Source organism: Coffea eugenioides, chromosome 11 (assembly GCF_003713205.1).
Source record: "Coffea eugenioides isolate CCC68of chromosome 11, Ceug_1.0, whole genome shotgun sequence".
In the NCBI taxonomy this organism is placed as follows: domain Eukaryota; kingdom Viridiplantae; phylum Streptophyta; class Magnoliopsida; order Gentianales; family Rubiaceae; genus Coffea; species Coffea eugenioides.
The window spans coordinates 41369576-41392739 of NC_040045.1; the positions used below are offsets into that span (position 1 = coordinate 41369576).

Consider the following 23164-nt stretch of genomic DNA (forward strand, 5'->3'; position numbering starts at 1 on the left):
ACATATCTATATATGATGATCCAATTTTTTAACTAATAATTAAGGACATTTGACTAGCTAACGATGAAGCTCCCGTTCTGATTCGTAACCATTAATTCCGCTTTATGCATTTCTTTATAAGATCTAAAAGCTTTCTTTAACACAAAAAATATACATATATTAGAGTGACTCCTTTCTGTCTTTCCTCTATCAATCCTCTTTCGTTTCCGATCACTTCTTGGCTAAGAAAGATACGTGCGAAGGGCCACAATCCATGCAATGTTGCGGTTAGGTGAACTTTTACTTGGGAAATCTAGATATTATTTTATCAGGAAATATAAAATACATAACAGGTGCTCATTAGACACTTGTTGTATAAATACACTTCAGGTGTTAAATTTTCAGAAATATAAGATTAATTTTAAAAAGTGTATAAATATAAGAAACGGTAATAATTGTTAATGTGTGTATATACATAATATATATATTGAATAAAATTTAGACGTGTAAATTAATTAATGAGCACCCATTTAACACCGTTAGAAAAAATCCAAACACACATGCCATCAAATTCTTCAAACTTGAGGATGGGATCCAGTTCGCTGATTGGATTTATTATAAGGATAAATAATGGCTTTCCGCATAAATAGCATGTAACATCATAGTTTATTGCTAACAAGAAGACAAGAATGGAACCCTTTTGAGGATTTTTCTTACGGAGATAAGATCATAAAAGAACCATTTGGAGCTAGTGGACCATGGAAGCTGTTTACTTAACGATCACCGTCAGATGATAATGAACGACGCAATCTGTTTTACTTTGTCGGAAAGTGTTCTTATAGAAGGTAGAATCAAACTACTCCCCCATTCCATATCGATAGTTCTAGTTTTTTTCACACAGTTTAAGAAAAAATAGTTAACTTTATTAGAAAAATAAATATAAATTGCTATTTTTCTAAAATACCCTTACATTAAATAGAGTACAACTTTATATTAATTATTCATGAAAACTTGAATTGATGATTTTATGGGAACTTGAATTGATGGTTAAGAAAGAATCAAAATTCTCATTCATATATCAATATGTTTTGGAAAATCTAAATGTATTAAATGGGGTAGGTTATATTCAATAACAATCTATATTAAACACGGTAATTTATACTAATAACAACCTACATTAAATAAGGATATGTTAGATAAATTAAAAGATAATTACGTTTTTCAATTGAAAAGTGGACTACAGTTTGGGATAGACGGAAAAGGAAAACAGAACTATCAAAGTCAGACGGAAGGAGTATAAATCAAAGGTCTGAGGGTTTAATCAGATCAAAGAAACTGGACGGTCTTGGGCTCCTTCAATCAGCCACGTCGATCAATCACAGTGGGCCACTACAGTACTGTAAACTAAATACTCCCTCCATCCTAATTATTTAATCATATTTGGGAATCCAACTTTTTAAGAATAGTTGTTTGATTGTGATGTTTGTACTTCTCTTTCCAATTTTACCTCCACAAATTCAAAATTTAAATTTGAATGGTAATATGCATATGATTAAAAAGAAGGGCTATATTGGAAAGAGAGACTAAAAGCTACTTTGACTTTTTCAACATGACAAATGTTTTGGGATATCCCAAAATGAAAAATATGACATTTTCAATAAAACGGAAGGAGTACAACATTACACTGTGCATTAATTAATTAGAAATTGTGAATTCTTGAGAATCCCAAAAAACCCCTTACGTTCTTAAATATACTAAAATAGGACTTGTTTGGATTGTGATTTTTCGCACAAAAATTTTTACATTTTTTGCGAACATATTTCACAATCAACTTTCCACTTTACGTATATCAAATCATTATAATACAATTTTCTATCAAAACTCCTAAAAATAGTAATCCGAACTGCTATGTACCCTTTTGAATATCGACTGTCAAGTTGACATTCATCTATGTGGCAATTAGTGTTGGATATAAATTGAGGGAATGGTTCCTTGAAGAACTTCATAGTTTTAGTAGAACTTGATCCGAGATAGAAGGCCTAATTTCATTTTGCACCCTTCAACTATATTTGATTTCTATTTTAGTCCCCAAACTCTAAATTTGGAAACTTTCATCTCTAAACTATACCCTTATGCCCTTAGAACATGCAATGATGTTGATCAACTGTCCAGATTCTCTCAATTTTTGAGATTTCATTAACAATTGTGCTTAGATCGGACAATTTTTATAGTTTAGAGACTACAGTGTACCAATTTATAGTTTAATAATCAAAGTGGGTTTTGAAATATAATTGAAGAGCGCAAAAGAAATTAACCCGAAATGGAATATAGAGTGTAGTTATATGATTATTTTATATGATTTCACGGGATTTGAAAATTTTAAGAAACTTGAACTGTCTAAATGCAATTCCTCTTATTTTATAGATTTTCTTTTTAACTCTGATTTGACGCAAAAGGAGCTCAGCTATTAAAAATTTAGGAATAACCGGAAAACTTAAAAAGCAGTGTCGGAGCTTTGACTGGAGCTGCGGTCTAGTGTTTGAATGTTAGCTGTCTTAATCAAAGGCAAGCATGCAAATATTCTTTCCTTCTTTCTTTCGCAGCTGTTATTTTCTCAAAGTCAGAGGGAATGTTGGAGTGAATCTGGGAGTCAAATGAACAGTTTTTGTTAGGGATTTCAAGGATTATGTCGTCAATGTGAACAGTGTCTTTCTTGTTTGATTTGTTTCAGTCAATCATTTGAACACACATGCTTTTAAGTTTTTATTCCACTCATGGCCGAAAGCAAGTGGTGTGAGTATGACAACTGATGTCTTCTTCAAACCTCCAAAGGAATTAATTAAGTTCGGAATCCCAGTCATTATTGCAGGATTAAAGTAATTTTGATTCTGATCTAATGATTCATACACAGTTGAAAAAAGGGCGTAAGAAGTTCTTTTTTTTTTTTTTTCTCAGACACAACATGCTTTAGAAGTTGGCTAAGTTTGAAGACTCGTCTGTGATCATGGTTATATGCTTTTGCAGCTGCAGCTCTGCCCTAAAGAAATCAACAATCATAAGATCTGTTCATGCATGCGAAAAGTACTTGTATATTCAACTGCAGATTTAGCAGTCAAGAAAGTTCTGAATAGCCCCATGTTAAGACGAAGGGGAATACGTATCTGTACCCATTGGCAATCTGATTATTTCTTCTTTCTTTTGCTTTAGTTAATTTCTTTCTACAAAATATGTAAAGAGTTTTACTGGGCAAAAAATGTGATGTTAGAAAGAGTGAGATATAGCATCACTCTTTCTGTAAAAAACTTTCTGTTCTTTTATCTGATAGTGGGTAGTTTTGGGAGACCATTCTACCATAGCGAGCATTCAATTGTTAATAATACTTTACCTTCTTTTTACCTCAGTGGTAGTGATACCTTTTTCAATAATCACACGTTGAGGTAGTGTTTTTGCAAGGAATAAACAGCATAGATGTGTGTGTCTATGTGATAATCACCTTAAACATTGAGCATGACTAGCAGTAAATTGGCATTTCATTGGCAGAATTTGCAACTCCGCAGTCATCATTACCACCACCACCCTTCTCTTGCGTTCAGTTGGTGGTTGATCTTTAAGGTACATTGAATCTGTGTCCAAAAAATACAGTATGCATATATGCATTACGTACGTATGAAGCTACCATATATACGACAACCAACTACTTAATTTCTTTTTTTTTTTTTTTTGTCAAAAACCAACTACTTAATTTCATTTACATCATTCCTGTTCAAAATTATGAAGACATCTCACGGAGCAGGCATTCTTCATGGACTTCCTGCAATGTTTGGATTGTCATTTTTTTTCTAAAAAAATTTTGACGTTTTTTGTGAATACATTTTTATTTCAGATACATGTTAAATCGCTATAGCACATCTTTTTACAAAAATTTCCAAAAATATAACAATCCAAATGGGCTGGAGTTCCTTTTCGTTTTCTTTTTCTTTTTCTTTTATCCAGCTAAAAATATTAAATATCTATTCAAGAAGATCCTCAATCAACCCAATATTATAAGCCGATACCCTTCACTTTGCACCTACATCCACCCATCTACATCCGATAGGCCAACACTATTCACCAAGCATCTTCGTCCATACATGGGGATCCTGTATGGGCCTCCGGATCCATTATGGAAGTATGAAATATTAATAATGGCTCTGTTTGGCAAGTGAATTTTTTGGGTGTTTATCTAAAATTTTACTCTAGTTTACTGTAGAAGTTGTAGAAAAAATTTTTGAAGTGTGTAAATTTTTGGATATTTTGAAGTGTGTAGTTTAAAAATTTTGAGAAGTTTTTTGAGGTTACTGTAACTAAAGTTGTTAAAAAACTTATAGCAAACAAACTTGGCCAAAAACTTGTTTGCCAAACAAGGCCATAATATTCTGTATACTAAACGACCCTATGGAAAACAAAGCAAGGGCCTGAATTTCTTAGGAGAACTGAAGCATGGGCCAGTCACGAGGGTTGATGGATATCACGATAAAAGCCCAAGCTTACGACACAATTCAATAGGTTGTTTCCTAACCTTTTCCCACCCCCCCCCCCCACACACACACACACACACAGAAGAATAAGAATTAAAAAAAAAAAAAAAAGAGAAGGCCAAATGCAGTTTTATATTATATAAAATAATTTTCAACTTCAAAGTATTCATGTAGTTGATGTAAATCAAGTGGCTATACACATACTATTATAATTGATTGTATGAGTGAGCAATTTATATATTAAGGGAAATTGCATCAATGGGTTATTTTCTTTTCCGAAAGGGTTTAAATTGATTAAACATTTCAAAGATGAACTTAAAATAGGTCAAGCCTGGAAACGCATATAATTAATCTTTAGGATTTTTATCCTTTATATTGTTTTGTTTATGCGATTTAGTAATGTTGTGCATCTATTTTTGTTCTCACAACAATGCAGGGGATAAAGGGCATGGCCACCTTCCTTCGAAAGATAAAAAGAAAAGGTCAAAAACGAAAAAAGTCTATAGATCTTGCAACCGGGATTGCATGTATTGCAATTGTGAACCAAATTCAAATCCAACCACCACAAAATTGACATTAATTGTGGATATATTATCATAATATTTTATGGAAAAAAAAAATAAGAAGAAGGAGAACAAATGTTGGGGAAAGGAAAGCCCAAAGGTCAAATAATTCATAAATGCCAAATAATGTCAGCGAGCAAAATTGGCAAACCCAACTACAACGCATATAGCAGTACTAGTTGCAAAGATTAAAGACAGCTTTGCCTCCCTCAGCATTTACGGAGGTAGCCAATTGCCAAAGAGAGAGAGATGGAGACGACGGTTTTTCTTTCATGTGAGAAAGGATAAAATAAAGCCCCTACTTTTCTTGATTTCCTGATTTCATCTCAATCGTTCCATGCCAGCTGGCTCTCTGCTCTCTCATTCATTTAACTATGTGACAGCAACCATACCCAGTTGCCCATCTCCAATCTCAGGATGGATCATAATTTTAATCTCAATCCTTGGGAATAATACTTGAGGAGGTTGTTCTCCATTGCATAAATTTTCTTTAGTATTTGCAGCGAAGAGGTGAATTCTGGTTTAACGAGCTGTGTTGAGCGGCTAGGGTATTATCCTGTAGTGGGGCCGGCTCTATAGAAATCACCTGCTCAAATTATCAGAAGCGGGGGCTGTGTCCCCCGGTTCCCCTCCGATGGTCAAGTTAGTTCGGATAGGAATCAACATGGAAGGAGCTATTAGGAGTGATTCTTACAGAATATTCAGTTGGTTTCTTCTGAGTGGGAGGCTCTGATATTTATATGAGACAACTTGGAGGGAAAGATGGTGGGATTCAAGTTCCTAGGATCTGACGGGGACTGAGAGTATCCGCCTGATTTGACAGGTTTGTGCCAGGGATAGGTCTTATCAGATGTCCTGTCTGTCCTGCAAGTGTCAGGGCCTTTGACTAGACCTCTATTGTCACGTCAGTCACAGCGCCACTCTGGGACAACAGTAGACGTAGGAGTCACCTCGATCCTCCATACGCGGGGTGTAGCTGAGGTGACCAGAGCCGATGGGGGTCCCCTACGAGATGAAGGGATCAGCTCGGCACGACCGGGCCGAGATGAAGGGATCAGCTCGGCACGACCGGGCCGAGATGATCATTATCAGGAACTATGGGCAGGAAAGGGGGCTCGGCTTGGTTAAACCAAGCCGGGTCGACCATCCTCATGCAGCATCATGCATTAGATGATTGCTTATGTTTGGATTATCAATGTATAAGCGAAACATATAATGCATGTTAGGAGGATTCCAATTGGGCTACACGAAGATGTAGGACGTTGGATCGTATTGATCGAGATTTAAACCACCGACCTAATGCACGGGAGTAACTTTAAGAAATCCTTCTTAATCAACACAGCTTATATATTTTAATGAGCAAAAATTATGTATGAGATAGAAAGATGATTTTCTAGTCTCAGTCTTGCCACTAGCACACTTAAGTGACTTAACCGAGGGATGAATTAGACCAAGGATATGGGTAGATTATCAAATTTTTTCTTTGTCCTCCCCTCCCAACAAAGGTATTCTAGTTATATGGTCTGGCCAATTTCTCTACTGTGTTGTCCAAAAAGTTGAAAACTAAGTGCAAGTTTAGAAAGACGTGACATATTTGAAGGGTATGGCATCCATTGCCACTAGAGACATGGAAGATAAATGCTTCTTTTCTAGCTAATTAATAAGTAGTACCTTCTTAATATGCAAGGACAGGCATCAAGAATGGATACCCTTCAAATATTATAGCTTCTGTATTCTTTCGAGTAAAAATTACCAGCATCATAAAGCACTCAACAAGCAAGATTCTAGTCTAGGATTCATCCTCGAAATAATGCACCAATAAAGCCAGAATGTTTGGTTGGATTGCGGGGTCCTATAAATGCTAGTGATGATCAGACAAGGGGATTGGGCACTTCGTTGGCATCTGTTCTGATGTGACCAATGAATTCTGTGGTTTAATTAAACTGCAGAAAAGGACTCAACATTTCTCCCAACCAATTCGTGTTTGTAGAGTTTTTTCCTATTTTATGCTTCACATTTTGTTTTTTTCGTTAATGTGGTATACAAAAATAGTAGATGAGCCCAACAAATCATCAAATATGCAGAGGGCTCGTCTGCCGTCCAAAACGTAGTAAATGAAGCTTTCCCTTCTATTTATCAGCTAAACTTGGGTAATTTACGTGCTCGGTTAATACATTATTAATTCATAACAAGGAAGTAAAGGTGAGATGCCATTTTTGTTCCCAAATTAAGATGGTATGTGTTCTTTTTTTTTTTTTTCTTTTTGATTTAATCTTCTTCTAGTGTATGTACAGCGAAAACCTTTAGCTCATTCTATTCTATTTTATAAAACAGTCTATCTAACAGGTGCTCATAGGACATCCGTTAAGATGTATTTCAAATGTTAAATTTTTAGAAATATAAAATTAATTACGGAAAGTATGTAAATGCAGGAAGATTAATGAAAAGAAGTATATAAATGTAAGAGAAAATAGTAATTTTTAGTACGTGTATATATATATATATATATATATATATATGAGAGATTGGATGTAACGTAAATATATTAACGACTGCTCATGGAATACACTTTAGAAAAACCCTTTGTGAAATTTGGTAAAGGCCCATACTAACACCCTTCCACAAAAATTCAAAAAATTTTGCATCAGGAACCCCAGGGAAGGATGAAGGATTGGGCGTCCCCAGGGAAGGATGAATTGAAGGATCCCCTCACCAAACGTTTTCAATTCATAAAGAATTTCACGTGAAAGGTTTATCATACATCAACCAGACAGCATTGAAAAGCTACAAAAACATCTCTCTTCTCTTTTTCTTCACGTTGGCCGTTTTTCTTTGTCAGTTTCATACAAAAGGCCACCCAATCAATTATAATGGACAACAACAAATTATTTCACATTCTCCTACGACTATTTGCACAAGAATTTAATCACTTTTCTTATAATTAACAATAATGACCAATGATTGGAAAATTCCCCAAGGAAATAAGAACCGAGAGAGAAAGAAAAAAAAAAATCATATATCGTGTGATTTGGTGGTGAGTCAAGCCCGAGTCAAGAAACTGCGCAACCGCGTCTTGTAAACCCTAGTCGCCATCGCTCCCTATCGAATTCGAGCATGAACCCTTGTTGCATTACATTTCCGATGAGCGAAAACCCCGACGGCTGAACCACCGGTTGCAATGCCAGGCATTTTACGTTCTCCGCCGTGTCGATAAAGTAATTTTGAGTTGGTGGCGAGAACATCGAGCCACCAGCGAGTTTGAAACGCAGCCTGGGTAGACTCAGTCTCGACACGCCTGACACGTTGACGCAAAAATCAAAATTCGGATTCCGCCGATCTGACTTTGGCAGCTTAACGCGCCGCATAAACTCCTGTAGCACTTTATCATAAGCCGGCTTCACCAAAAATGTCAAGGTTGTCCCAGAATCCATGACTGTCCCCCCATTCCCAAGGTCATCAATTGCCCAAACCGAAGGGCTTATTCGTAATTTAGCGCCACCAACATAAGCAGCCTCGATCCCAATGTAATAAAATGTAGGGGACAAGCTGTTGTTTATCAACGGCGTGTAGCTCATCTTAGCACCTCCCACGACGCCGTCTTCAGGGCCGCCGCCGCCGCCGCCAATTAAGAGATAGCTCGTCGGAGTAGGGCTGAGGGTGTAGTCCATCAAACAATAAGAGAACTTGTTACCGAACTTCCGGCCCAACTGCGATGGAAACGAAATCGGCCCAAGACCCAAGCCTAGAACTCCCTGAGCACCATTGAAGCTGGGTCCCGTTACACTCGGCCCAGAAGCTCGAAACCCACAGCCGAAAGCTAAGTCCCTGAATTTCACAACCTCGCCTGAGCTCGTGTTGAACGTCGTGGTTTCGCGGGAGAAGAACCCGGAACTGAGGGACCCATCAGAATACGAATATTCATAGCGGCACGTGCTGTGGCGACGGGTGTGGTTACAGGGCACGCGATCAGGGTGGGGGACGAGTTGACACACCGAGTCATAGCAATGGGAAGGTGAAAATGTGGTTGAATGGCGAGCTAAAAAAGCCGAGTTGGGCGGTCTAGAGGAGCAGTTCCGGCAGGCGGAGCAGGTGACCCAGATAAGGTCGCTGCCGGTATCTGCGACGAGGAGGAGGGGCTGAGGCGGTGTGCCAAGGGAGAGCGAAACGAAGTACTGGCCGGCGCCTAAGGAGGCGCCGGAGGTGAGAGGGAGATGGGCAGTGGAGGTGGAGTTCTTGCGGTGGAGGTGGCGGTGGTGGTGGAGGGAGTTGAGGCGGTGAGTGTCGGAGAGTAGAACTTCGGAGGGGGTTGGAGGGAAATGGTGGTTGGGGTGGAGAAGTGGGAGCTTGAGATAGTCAAATGTGGGTGGCGGTTGAGAAGTGGAAGAGGAGGAGGAGGAGGTGGTGGGATCTAGGAGGAAGGTTAAGATGAGGAAGCAAGAGAAGAGAAGAAGAGAGAGACGGGGGGAGAGTGGCATCACTCTCATTTTTCTGTGACTGGGAGAGAGACAGAAACAAAGACGGTAGGTGTTATCGGATTTATATGTACAAATTGTTAGATATAGATGATTTATTTATTTTTTTTCTTGAAAATTTTACTATTATGTTTTAGATTTCTATATTCTTTTGTTTTAGATTTGTTTATTCTTTTTCCAATAAAAGGAGAGAAGAGAACATTTGGAACTTCTTTTTTTTTTTTTTGTTGGGGTGCTAGAAAACTTCTGATTTTAGTCATAAGCAGTATCAAGATTCAAGACTTAAATAGACACCCGAAGAGTATAATTAAGTTGATCAAATTTCTAACATCGTAGACGTGAAATATTAGCCTGATACTTTTATATTAGCTCTTTTTTTGTATGAAAATTTTACACCTTCACTCTATCTCGTTTGGACTACAATTTTTGGGAAAAAAAAAGTGTCTTTTCAGAGTTTTCTAGAAAATATATTTTTCCAACAATTTCACAACTAAAACATCTAACGACCCTAATATTGCAATCCACACGGCCTCATCTATTGCACGATTAGGTTACCATCATCTCACTAGCGCGATTAGTGGCTGTATGACTTCATAATACTACAAGTTTTACTATGATGTATGTATACTATATATTAGATACGGTTATAAATGTAGGTATAATTTTATGCGTATGGGGTAGATGTGAACGAGGAGTGATGAGAAGGAAGATTGAGGGGAAAAAGGATAGGTTGGATGACACGAGAGAAGAGTGTAAATAACAAATTTGCACACAAAAAATGAGTTAAAAAAAAGGAGTAATGGTGGAAATACAAATTCGTGCAAAAATAGCGGGAGATGAAGGAAAGAAGAAGGAAGATCCCCTCGTAACCTCGTGTGTGGGTGTGTGTGTGCGTGTGATGACTGAGGAAAAGAGGAATCACTCACAAGTGCGTGTAAATGTGTGTGTATGATGACTTATAGCTGGTCTTGAAATTTGAAACTGTGTAACATTATGGGAAGAAAAAAGGGGGTAAATTATGGGCAGATTGGAGAGCGGGGCACATATACTATGATTGAGTAATATGCCAGCGAGGAGTACCGATGGGATCCAATGATTGATATATATATATATATATATATATATATATTGTGTGTTTGTGTATCAAGAGCACCGCTCCAAAACAAAATTTGTTAGTTTCTCTGCGTGTTTTTGTGTGTGTGTGTGTGGAGTATTATTTTCTGATGAACAAGATTTGATTAGGTTAAACATGTCAGATTTGCCCGGTGATGGATTTGGACATTCTGGAGTTGTACTGCAAACATGACGACTTTAAGATAAGATATATATATATTTTTTTTTGCTTGCTTACCAATTGAATCGAAGCTTCAAAAGTCAATTTCTGCTTCCCAAATCCGGTGTAGTGTAAATGCAATCCACGCACCGAACAAGAAGAGGAAAAGATTTATGCTATGTATTTATTACTGGGATTTTTCTGACGGGTATTCCTAAGTCATTCGTTATCACACCTAACATATACCTAATGTATCGTGTATATATGTACATATATTAATAATTATTACTCTTTTTTTGTATTTATATATATTTTTTATTTAATTTCACCTACCCTCTATTATGTTTATTTAATTTCTCTAATTAATTTTATATTTTAAAAAATATGACAATCGTAATAAGTATACTTTTAACGAGTGATGTATGAGCACCCGTTCGTTAAAAGAAAGACGGCTGCTGCTATCATTTTCATTTTTTCTTAGGTTGTATGTACAGGCTGTACAGTATATTGTTTGGTTCACGTGGCTTTTCTTCCAAATCGGGAAGCTTGGTCAATAATTGTGGTTCACATCGTGACAATTAATGGTGGTGTAAGATACGGACATGGAATAGTTAATGTATTCAACCGGTAACTATCAGGGCTAACGTTATAATGACTGTTGAATAGTAAGTAAGTAGTTTTTAACAATCCGATGCATGATTAATATTATGATATCGAATCTTCCTCGTTAGTTTATTTAGGAGTCGCGATCATCTTAACTATATCGTAAAACGAAATGTTCAAGTCCAAATTAACAATAATAATTTATGGCTTACACCCTATTTTCTTTTTCTTTTTCTTTTTATAAAAAAAAGAAAGAAAAAACTTATTCTCCTCGTCCCTTTTCAGAAAAGGGAAAAAGGGGTCTACTAGGGTGCAGCTGCAGCCCTCAGTTTGCAGTTGGCTGGGCTCCAGGAATTCGCTTTAATCATGTTTGTGACAGGAAAGGGTCCAAGAACATTGGATGCCTTTCATTTTTGTGCGATCATAAAATGCAAAAGTTTCAGTCATAATAAAAGTAGTCGTAAAAAAAGAAGAAGAAGAAGCTCTATTACAAAAGAAAATCTAAACCAAAAGAGAAGTAGCAACTACTTGGAAAATAAAGAAATTGGAATGGACAACAGGAGGAACAAGCATTACACGGGCAGGTTTTTAACCATAGCATGTTGCGTAGATCAATAATATGAAATCTTGGAGTCAAAGGATTCAAGAAAAAGCACAAATTGCAAGATTTCTTCACATCCACATGAAAACCCATGTGTGCTTACGTGCCTTATTTGAAATACTGAACCAAGCAGAGGAGTCGTGCTTGAGAGTTGAAGCCATTTCCTCAAAAAAAAAAAAAAAAAAAAAAGGAAGAAGAAGGAGTTGAAACTTTGCATGTATGCCCTTAATCTATGCATGTGATTACTGATTTTGCGCCAGAGTCAAAATGCTTGGCGTCCTTTTGAATAATGACGGCCAGCTGCTACAATAGTTCTTCTCTCTTTTCTCCTCTTTTTTTTTTCATTTCTGTTTTTCCTTTTGGTATTTCCTTGAGGGAATAGCGGGAATTGGAGACCAACTAACATAACATGGTTGGTTCCCTTCCCACCTCATGCCCCAAAATAGCAATTAATAAATGTACCAATTGCCTGCACAACCTCTGTTACCAGCTTTGCTGAGCAGCGTTGTAAAGTACCCGCCGGGGGAAAAAAAATTTAAAAAAGAAGCAGCAGCATTTAAAAGATTAAGATAGTTGCAAGTTAAGGATGGCACTCAATAGAGAGGGTCAAATTTCTAAGATGATGCTCCATAGATTGTATAGTGGTATTTAGCTACATGTTTGCTTAGATAAAATCATCTCATTTTAAGATAGAAATATATCATGACGGAGAGCGAACCATCATCGATCCGATTAAATGGATGCACTATGCACCCATATGGATGTAAGAAAATCACATAGTGGTAAAGTAATGAGAGATAAAGTTTGAATCCTTAATCTCCCATCCCATCAAGATTTTAAGTCATGGGACGTTGGAATATTGGTTTGTTCAAGATTTTAAGTCGCGGGACATTAGACTGTTGATTTGTTATTACGTGTTTTAGATAGAGCTAATATTTGCCAAAAACTGGTTTAGCGCCCATTCTTATCTTACTAATAAATAGACAGTCAAAGAATCGAACCTTTGCCAACTAAACTTAACCCGTAAAATTTTGTTTGAAAACCTTCTAATTTTGACCGACTAGGAAAAATCGAAATCAAGCTATTCATGGATTGCAATGGAAATAGCTGACTGAAAAGACTTATTAACTGAACAATACTAATACTCCCTGAAATAAATACGTGTACTGACCTAAGATCAAGTTTTGAGACCCCAATATTTTCCATGATTTAAGGGCAGGGTGCAGGGATCGGGTCACAATCAAATATGGAGCAAGGGGGAGCACATGCGAGGAAGAGAAGAGACAAGGCAGAGTTTTGTCCGAAGAAAATTAGGACATCATAATTGATTGAGATTTTTGTCCTTACTTAAGACAAAACTTCACATGTCACCAAAATAAATTCCTCTAATTTCTCAGAATTCTTCAATAATTCTGCTTCTTAGGCGGCCTAATATTGTTACATCTGACAAATTTTCAGATTTTGATAATGCAAAGAATATCTTTCGCTTGAAAGAAGAGGCAATAATAGTTGGCCCCTCTCCAGGACAAGATCCCTCCATGTTTCGTTAATGGAGTTTTGGGCGATAGGCAGGTGAGAATTTCTCTTCTCTTTTTTTTTTTTTTTTCACGTTTAGGGGGAAAGGGGAAAAAAAAACCCATATAATGAAAAAATGCCTCAAGTATGAAAATAATGTAGGAGTAATATAGATGAGGTGAATTGCTACTAGTAACGTGGGACTTTTTGTGCTAGTCAAGCAGTATCAATTTATACAACAGTTTTTGCAGTTCGTAAAATGGGGGCAACATGAAAACTAGATTAACATGCAAGAATCTAGATAAAATAGTCTATATTCTATGAGTGCAATTGATACAATTTTATAATTTTGAATACCTTTTTTAAAAAAATATATAATTAAATCTTCAAGGTCTATGGAAACATGCCCTGGTAAATATGTAAGTCGATTGCAGACCAGTTAAACAATGACAACGATAGTTGTGCAAGATGAAATGTCTACTGCTTAGATGTTGGACTACGAGCCCTGCGAGTAACTCGGTTGAGACTGGTCGTCTGTAGTTATAGTAAGGTCCCAAGTTCGACCTCTACGTGTTACTGTTGTTGGGTATTTTTGGGGCGAAACTCCGCCCAGCTCGAAGGAGATTAGCCTCCAGACCCGGTAAAAAAAAAGAGATGTTGGATTACGAGGTTCGAGCAAAACAAATAATTGAACAAATTAATAAATGTAGGCCTACTAAGAAGAATATGTCAACGGGGGATAAGCAATACCAGAAGCTGGTAACTTGAAAAAGTAAAAAGGCCCAGAAGCAGGTCTAGCCGTTGCGCAATTTGTCATCTTTATACAGAGTATGATTCCATGAACAAGAAAAAGGGCATCCTAAGGTTGCACTGCTGTCTGTCAAAGAATTTGGTGAACAAGCAGCAGTGTAGTGTGACTGTCAAGTCACAAGTGGCCAGAAGTGGCATCTAAGAAACAGAAAAGGATGAATGGCTTGAGATTCAAGTGACTTGGGTCTTTTTAACTATAGGTTAAGATAGATACGGTTTATGTCAAAAAGATCATAGATAGATAGATAATCTTATGTGAAAAAAATTTGGGTCTTTTTATCTAGGGTAAGATAGATACTCTTAGTGGTCAACAATCAAAATTGAGAACTTACAAGTAGAAAATCTCAAGTTCAAATATTCCAACTTAGAATTGTAATATTTCTGCTTTTTTTCTTTCTTTCTGAAAAAGACTAGGAATTGTAGTTTGGTACTTGGTTTACGTTGGAAAAAAGTAACGTAGATCGTTTGTAATCGTAGCTCTTTAATTTCCAAGAAAACGAAAATCACTGAGTTCTTGATTTCCACAACATGGCTGTTCAGTTATGTATGACAGAAAGTATCCAGTTCATGTCTCTTAAGCTCTAATCGTTAAAACAAAATTGACGTGACACATTGGTACCTCTTTTTAATTGGATACAACACAGTCAAAACCCACAATAGTAGAAAAAGAAAAAACATGAAAACTAATTCCAGTAATAAGTAACCCGGGACCGCCTGCCTTTTCAAAGTAGTTAATTGATAACCACATCACACAGGAAGTATCAAATAATTGTCATGCTTACTACTTGTCTCGCTTAATCTCCGAACTACAACTTATAGTCCAATGATCTCTAAAATGACGGTAATGGTAATGGTTAATTACTTTTCTGCGATACAAGCTTACAACAACCATTTCATTCAGAAAAACACACACATGGCCTCCAAGAGCGTATCTCCTCCTCGAACTTAGTGCTCGAGACATGAAGAGAATACAATGATGTGGCTTGTGTCTGAACTCTGGAGAGAATGGCCTTGGCATCTTCACTTTCTTTGGAGGCAAGTGAAAGGAAGCCAACTGTCAGCATGCGCATTCATCAATGATATTCAAACAAGACGGCAAACAAGGAAAATTGAACTCAAGCGCATAAGCTTCAGATTCGCCCTTTATCTTTATTTACAGAAAGGTGGCACGTATCCACGGGTGGTCGAGATTTAGAGATATCAAGTGACCACATCTTATACTGAATTACTTAGACCACGATGACGGCTTAAATCCTCCAACCAACAAGTTTGATGCCGCGGATGCATTTATTTTTCTCCTCTTGGATTCAAGTTCCACGCGTCTTTTGGATGAAGATGACCCAGAATATCCAGAAAATATTGAAGCAGCATTGATTAGTGCTCGTTTATCTTTCCTGTTCTTATCAAACTTGTGAGCAAATTTAACACTTCGAGCAGCAGCAGCATCATCTTCAGAGGCAGGAAGCAATCGAATGCCAAGCCCCATCTTCCTCGAAGCTGCCTCTTCTTCAGCTACTCTTTTCTTTTGGTTCTGCAGACGTTTGAAAATCAGATAATCATAGAAGTAATGGACACAAATAACCAAAAAATGTAGAGAAAATCCAAATGAAATCATACCCTAAGTTTGGCTCGCAGGGATTTGTTTAAAGCATAATCATCAGAGTGCCTGGAGTCAGATACTCGTTGAAGGCGCACTAGCACCGGCTCAGCTTCCTTCTTCTTCTTTATATCCTCTTCCTGGTGCTCAAGACGGTAAAAAGGATCTGCCAACTTACTTCGTTCTGAAAAAAACAAGAGTCCAAATTATGCAACAGAAAATGGTTAAAATATTGTAACTTTTCTTCCAGTACTGCTTCCTACAGAAAAATAAAAATTATGCAACATAAAATACTTCAAAATGTTAACTTTTCAGCCTGTTCTGCATCAGAATATGTCCCCCGAGGGGGAGGGGGGAAGAGTGTGTGTGCGCGCGCGCGCATGTGTGCTTTCCTAACAAGAAGCAGATGACAATCTAGACGTGCAAGTCAGATAGAAGCTACTCCAACCAATGGCAGACTTCACCATAGAGAATAAACACAATAAAGAGAGCAAGCAAGCAAGCAAGCTTACGGCTAACATACATTTCAGAAGCATATCCCAACATTCTCATAGCACATGAATAAATAAAAATTTTCTATCCCATGGATGTCCGAGTGCCAGTAATGACCAATAGTAAACCTCACCTTCATCAACTGGGAGGAGCATGGTTTCAGCATCTTCTACATCAAACTCCTCAATTTTCTTTCTGGCTCCACTTATAATAACATATTCACAATTCTTTGGATCTGTTTGAATCACTATCTCATGTTTGCAGCATGCAGATTTCATTGTAAAGCTCCATATCTGATACAATTACAGATATATTACTGTTAGAACCCAAACAATAAAGATTTTCTCCCCACCCAATTGATTAAACAGATTGTGAACCAACATGCCTACCTTTGTCGAATAATAGCTGCCAACTTGCTTTTTCTCTGCATTGAAGCGCACACCCTTTGCAATCATGGACTCACAACCACCACACCAAATGTTGTATGGCATCTCAAACCTACATAAAGGAAAACGTGTCCAAAGTCACCAACTAAAAGAAGAAGATAACCAAGGGATAACATTTTGAAAACTTTAATTTACTTTTCATATTTCTTACATGGTCCTTTACATTCATCTTAGATTTAAAAAAAAAATCAATCACATAAATTGGCAGAAGTTTAAAGATGATATGAATCATTCTTTCTCAGTGATAATATCAATTCAAATCCTTCAACTTGATTGAAAGGTTTCATAAGACTGAAAAGATCACACATGATAATCTATTGACAAATGAATCATAATGCCACACAGTTTTTGTTTTGGGTCTTCTCCCACTGACTCCTCTTACTTTCCATACTTTGTAGAGTATAAAGACTTGCATGACTTAAAAATCACTAAAAAGGTTCTACTGCTATATGGACATTCACCAATAACACAAAATGCTCCAGATTTATTACCTTATAACCAAAATGCCTTGGTCCAATTTTCTGGCTCGCTCCCGCAAAGCATGTTGACCATGGAACTTGTTCAACCCACCCTGAATGAAAAGCAATGATGGAACACGTCACAGAAAAAGTGTTAAGCACAAAGATGGAAGTATCAAAGTGTGCAAGAAAATATGTTCATGTCACAGAAAAAAGTGTTAAGCACAAAGATGGAAGCATCAAAGTGTGCAAGAAAATATGTGCACAGTACCTTTTTGGGTGACCATTCTGGAGGGTAGTAAAAATTATCAGCTCTTGCAGCTGCAAGGGAAGACTGCAGAGACAAAAGAACTGATTCAGCAACTCAAAAAAAATCAGCACTACATCTCAAAGAGAATTAAAGTTTCATAAAACATCTTGTAACGGAAGAAACGACAATGTTAAGCTGACCATCTTCATCCCTATATGTTAAGACTATGGCAGAAAGATGTGTGCATTCACATACTAGTTTCTTCCTTAAGCATATCAGGTCCTAGTTTATTTAGTTTCTAACTAAGCACATAAAACATGGTATCAGACATCTAAATTCGTTTGGTAAAGGGAAAAAAAGTTTAGGCTGGAATAATCTTCATCAGAAAAACACTCTTACTTCTTCCACAAGGAATTCACACTTAGAAAAGCAACCAACTAACAATCAAACCGAGCTTAATAATACTTCTTGCTGAGCATTTTAACTTAAATTTCCGATACACGTATTGTTTCTCACTTAGGAGTATATATTTTCACCGTCCACATTAAGCATTTTTTGATGAAATATGATTTCCTGATTTTAAAAGCAGAAAAATGTTTTTTTTCCCCTTTTGGACGAAGTTTCATCATGGCTTTACTAAAATAAACAGAAAAATGTCCTATCAGGCAATTCATCATCAAATTTCACACAAAAAACTGCATAACAAAGAGTATAAGGAAAAAAAATGAAACAACATCAACGAGATTTTAGGGAAATGTGTATAACTCTTCACGAAATTTATGCAATCAACAACAAGACCCATATAGAAAATGAAAACAACATGGCGTGGCAAACAAAAAATCATACACAATTAGATAAATTTTCGGATTACATAAAAAATTTTATACGAAATTAACAGTATAATATCCATAATTATATTCTATTGATAAGAAAAATCGTATTCGACATGCTTCGTTAAAACCCTAGCAATAAGATAGGGCAAATTAAATGACAATCCTAAATCATTCAAGAAAATTATCGAGGAGGTAAAATAACAGATTCTGATTTACATACCATTATTGCTAAATTTCTTCAGCAATGACGAAATCTTCTCCTCTTGTATTTCTAGAAAGCTGGGTTTAGTTTTTGATTCGCAATTTTTGGTCGGAATGACAGATGTGACCACCGGTTCTCTTTTATATACTTGTGAGAGATACGACATCGTCCGCTGATAAAGGATTGGCGGCAAAGGCCCATTTGCTGCAATTGTATGTCATGGGCTTTTCGGGGCCGAAAGGCCCAATCAAAAAACATTGTCAAAGGCTGGGCTGGTCAGCCAAATGTCTTTCTTTAAATTTTATTTTCACCTGATAGATTTTGTCAACCCAAAAAAAAAAAAAAAAAAATTCTTTACTAATTTAGAAAAGGTTTAATCTTTCCTAGTCTTTTATCAAGAAAAATATAAATTTCATAATTTTGATAACGAAAAGATTATGTAACGTCCTCAGAACATGTAGAGTAATCAAGCATTAGTAAAATGTTTCCTATGCTTTATATTACAATTTTATGAATGAATTTGATTGTTCCTATGCTTTATATTACAGATTGATCAAATACATGTGTCACTTCTACTCTTCTTATTTTAGAGATCATTATTTTAGAGATCATCTTAATGCTCTCATGTGACAGTGTTACTTAATTTGTCAGTACATAAAAGGTTAATTATTTGGAGAACATATATACAAAAATTGCATACATTTGTTGACTTAATTACTTTTTTTCATTCAAATCGATATATTTTTACTTGTAAAAACAATTAGTAGATGTGTAATGTGCTTTGCATCTTAATGCTCTCATGTGACAGCGTTACTTAATTTGTCAGTACATAAAAGGTTAATTATTTGGAGAACATATATACAAAAATTGCATACATGTTAACTTAATTACTTTTTTTCATTCAATTTGCCCAAGTCATCATCCCCAAACCAAACTAAGGGGGTTTTTAACAAAAAAAAACATTGATGAAGGACAAATTTTGACCTTTTAGAGATGTTGTAGAAGTTTTTCAATCTACTTGCAAAACGTCCACAAGAATCTCTGAATTGCACCTTTATGATGCTCTATTGAAATAATAAAAGGGTTAAGGCAGAAAGGTTAAGATGCAAAAATCTCAAGTTCAAATTGCATCGTACCAGCTAATTAGTTGTATCCATATACTTGTATGTAATGCTATATATTATATCCCTTGGTAAAGTGATGCTATCAAGCTAACCTTTGCCTTTCAGCAAACAAGTAAAAAAGAGAAAAGTTAACCTTTGGCCTCTCCTTCCCACCTAGCTGCAATTTCTTCTATTCACATCATTCAAATATCACGGATTTGGTAATCTGAACTATATATATTCAGTAGGTGCCATATATAGGGATCCATCTTTTTCCTAAACATCCTTAGCAATGAGATTTCCTCTAAATCTTTAGTCCATTATCAGATAATGCACCTCACCTTTTAGCACTGAACATGATCGTATCTTTACTTAGACATTGAAATAAATCCTGAAAGTGTAGATAATCTTCCATTTCTCTCTTTTGAGATCTTTTACAGACAACATTGGGAATGATCGTCATCACTTTCTCAAACAGTGAAAGATTGCTTGGTTGAAAGAAAACATGGATGGCATATTCCCCACTCCCCATTTTCCCACCCTCTTGTGAGTTCCATAAATTAAACCCTTTTTTTTTTTGGTTGGGTTAAGTCAGTGCTGTGCTATGCACTCAAACAGTATCGATCCACACACGTACATGCAGAAGTTGACATTTTCATTAAACTAATGAAGAATTCAGCTCCCAAAAGCAGGAAAAGAAAAGGAAAAATCATAGCCCCAGATGAAAATTCAAATATTATCTAATTCAGTGTTTGACAATCCACATAATGACTCTTATATTCCTTGAAATCTAAGGAACATTTATTGGGAATAGGGGTTTGCCGCCCCCCCTTGTCTCTCTTTCTCTTTCTCCCACAAACACATACGCATTTACATTAAATACTACTATTAGATTAGCAAATTAATAAGCTCACTCTGTCACAAGGCTCACATGTAAGCAAGCAAGCCCCCTCCATTTTCAACCCTCCCCTCGTACGTAGCTCAAGAAATCGTCTTATATTTGTCCACTAGATTCGAGCTGTCAACCCTTGAAATTTTCTCAATCTACTAAAAACCCTTCTCCTTATAGTCCCTCACATCTTTTCTCTGCATTTTCATTACTCCATGCTTCCTCTTCTCACCTTTCTTCTCCTCCTCTTCCAACATGAAGATTTCTCACGTGCTAATCTACCTCATTCTGTGCCTCTCCATGTTGTTCTTATGGTTTCATGAGTACCGCGGCCTCATGAACATCCACAACTATGATGCCATCAGCCATCCATCGTCTCTATCCCATCATCAGCCCTTGATCCATAGAAAAGCACTAGCAAGCACCAAGTTTGACTTCACCCCATTTCTTAAAAGCCACCATAACAAGCGGAGACGCTCACCGGATGACCGGGTGCCGCCCAGCGATGGAGACGAAATCGATCCTCGGTATGGAGCTGAAAAACGTCTTGTCCCAACCGGTCCAAACCCTTTGCACCATTGAGGAATGGAGGGCAATTTATGTGAATGAAAAGAAAAGCCAGCAGCGATCATACAAGAAAATGGTTAGTTACTATAGGTTTGATATATGATGATTTAATTAGTCAGCTATAATATGTAAATGTATCCAAGCAATTAAATATAATTTGTTTTATATGGTTGATTTTTATCTTAGCTAGGCCATCAATATCAATAACATGCTTGACAGTGGGATATGATGTTTCATAATGTCCCTTTTTTTTTTGTTTCCCTTCTTTTCTTCACTTGCATATTTTCGTTTTTTCAAAGTTTTCCTTTCCATTTTGGTCGGTCACAATGTTGTTGTTTTGCAATGAACGAATTGATGAGTAGCTGTGACGGCACGGCACAATGAATGAATTGATACTTAGCTAACTCCATAATTAGAATTATTAATGAAGTTGGTTAGTCTGGAAGGCTTGCTTTCTTTGAAGAATAGTATGAAGGAATGGTAAGATGCACGTGATGGATCGACTTGTTTTTGTATTTGTATGTTATTGCCAATCTGCCATGTCTCTCGCTGGGCTATATATATATATACATATATATATATATATATGGAGTTTGTACTCGAATCTTGCTCCAAGCCTCCAACCCAAAGTACCAGATTTATTTTGTTAGGTTTTTTTTTTTTGGTTGCCCTTTTCAAGAAGTTCACCACAAAGTGATCATTATTCAACGAGGACTATAATTTGTCCTTCCAAGTCTTCACATTAAGTAAATTTAATACACATTAGAGGATTGCTCAACATACAAATTAATAGTCTTTCTTACGCACCAAAGTTGTTCAATCTTCAATGTACATTATAAGGCAGTTCTGAGTTCAATCAGACACTTTAGTTTAGACTCATTTCAGTTGGTTTTTCCTTTTATTTTTTTTTTTATCGTTTTAGGTACTAAAATAAAGAGCAATATATATGAAAAAAGAATGAGGTCCATAGATATAATCCAGGCATTTGAATGAAAAAAAAAAAAAAGAGAAAAGCGAACATGAAAAAGGATAAACCATCCATTGCAATGTATTGCACTTTATTATGGTGGATGTATAAAGTGATATTGAAGAAATTGAGCAACATTCATTTGGCTGGCTGCCGGTGCCGGATGGGGAGTTTGGTTATTGTTGACGGTGAGGTGGGTCCCCCAAATAAACTAATCAGTAGTGGCAGGTAAGTTATGAGCGGTCAAGCTCTTCTAAAAAGTTAGTTAATTAATTTTGCCATTTTTCATTCAATAGTTTCTTTCCCTTTTTTCTGAGAGCGTTTTGAGGATTTGAAAGTTTTGAGTATCATTGTTGTGGTGGTTACGAAATAAATTTTGACAATATGCAGTCACAAATTCTTTGTCGATGTCACGAAATAAATTTCGACTAATTTGCAATCAAATTTTTCCAACAGTAAAATGACCACAGGATCCGCGGTTTTTAGATTGAATGAGGTTAAATTCATTTTTAAATAAAAAATGGTTGTATAGTTGTGTTGTTTAATTACTTCTGATTTATCTTACATTGAAATGACCAATCCTGAAAATACTCCTTAATTTGCAATGATCTGGGTTTTACTAAAGAAATCGCCGCGATATTGTACATTTACTTTTAACTTCAAAATCTCCTATTTACCATCCCTCGCACCTTATCATTTAACATAACCTTCCCTCATGCCGCAGTATTGTGTCTTGCACAGTCTTTTGCTTGTCCCCTTCTTTTATTACCATTTTTCTCTACAATTAACCTTCCACGACATTTATCTTCATGTTGGATATGAAATAGATTATGAATTACTGGTCTAGTAAGTGAAAATGAAGTCAAATTTCTAATTATTTTCTTTAAAAAGAAGAAAAATGTAAAAAAAAAATTCAAAGGGTCGCTTATGAATTTTCAGACTACCGCGTGATTGATCTGCTTGCTTTTCAAACTTCTCTCTCAAACGTACAAAATTTTAGGCCACACAAGCCTATAATTTGTAATCA

At 36.4% G+C, this 23164-nt stretch overlaps 2 protein-coding genes across 2 annotated transcripts; both read right to left on the reverse strand.

The window, feature by feature from the left end:
• Positions 1–7840: 7840 nt before the first annotated feature.
• Positions 7841–9553, reverse strand: LOC113753126 (aspartyl protease family protein 2). Its single transcript, XM_027297223.1, has one exon. The coding sequence runs from the start codon at positions 9541–9543 to the stop codon at positions 8110–8112; it is 1434 nt and encodes a 477-aa protein (XP_027153024.1). The 5' UTR covers positions 9544–9553; the 3' UTR covers positions 7841–8109.
• Positions 9554–15026: 5473 nt separating this feature from the next.
• Positions 15027–18711, reverse strand: LOC113751703 (coiled-coil domain-containing protein 130-like). Its single transcript, XM_027295810.1, has 7 exons — positions 18630–18711; positions 17598–17660; positions 17360–17439; positions 16812–16920; positions 16556–16715; positions 15951–16114; positions 15027–15864 (listed from the first exon to the last, which is right to left on the reverse strand). Exons 1-7 carry the CDS (start codon positions 18630–18632, stop codon positions 15559–15561), a joined length of 885 nt encoding a protein of 294 aa, XP_027151611.1. The 5' UTR covers positions 18633–18711; the 3' UTR covers positions 15027–15558.
• Positions 18712–23164: the final 4453 nt, after the last annotated feature.

Coding starts and splice junctions, on each gene's coding strand:
- LOC113751703 (XM_027295810.1), bottom strand. Junction 16,921..17,359: donor CAAGGCATTTTGGTTATAAG/GTAATAAATCTG, acceptor TCCTTTATGTAG/GTTTGAGATGCCATACAACA. Junction 16,115..16,555: donor GCTCCTCCCAGTTGATGAAG/GTGAGGTTTACT, acceptor TGTTTTTTTCAG/AACGAAGTAAGTTGGCAGAT.
- LOC113753126 (XM_027297223.1), bottom strand. CDS start 9,543: ATGAGAGTGATGCCACTCTCCCCCCGTCTCTCTCTTCTTCTCTTCTCT.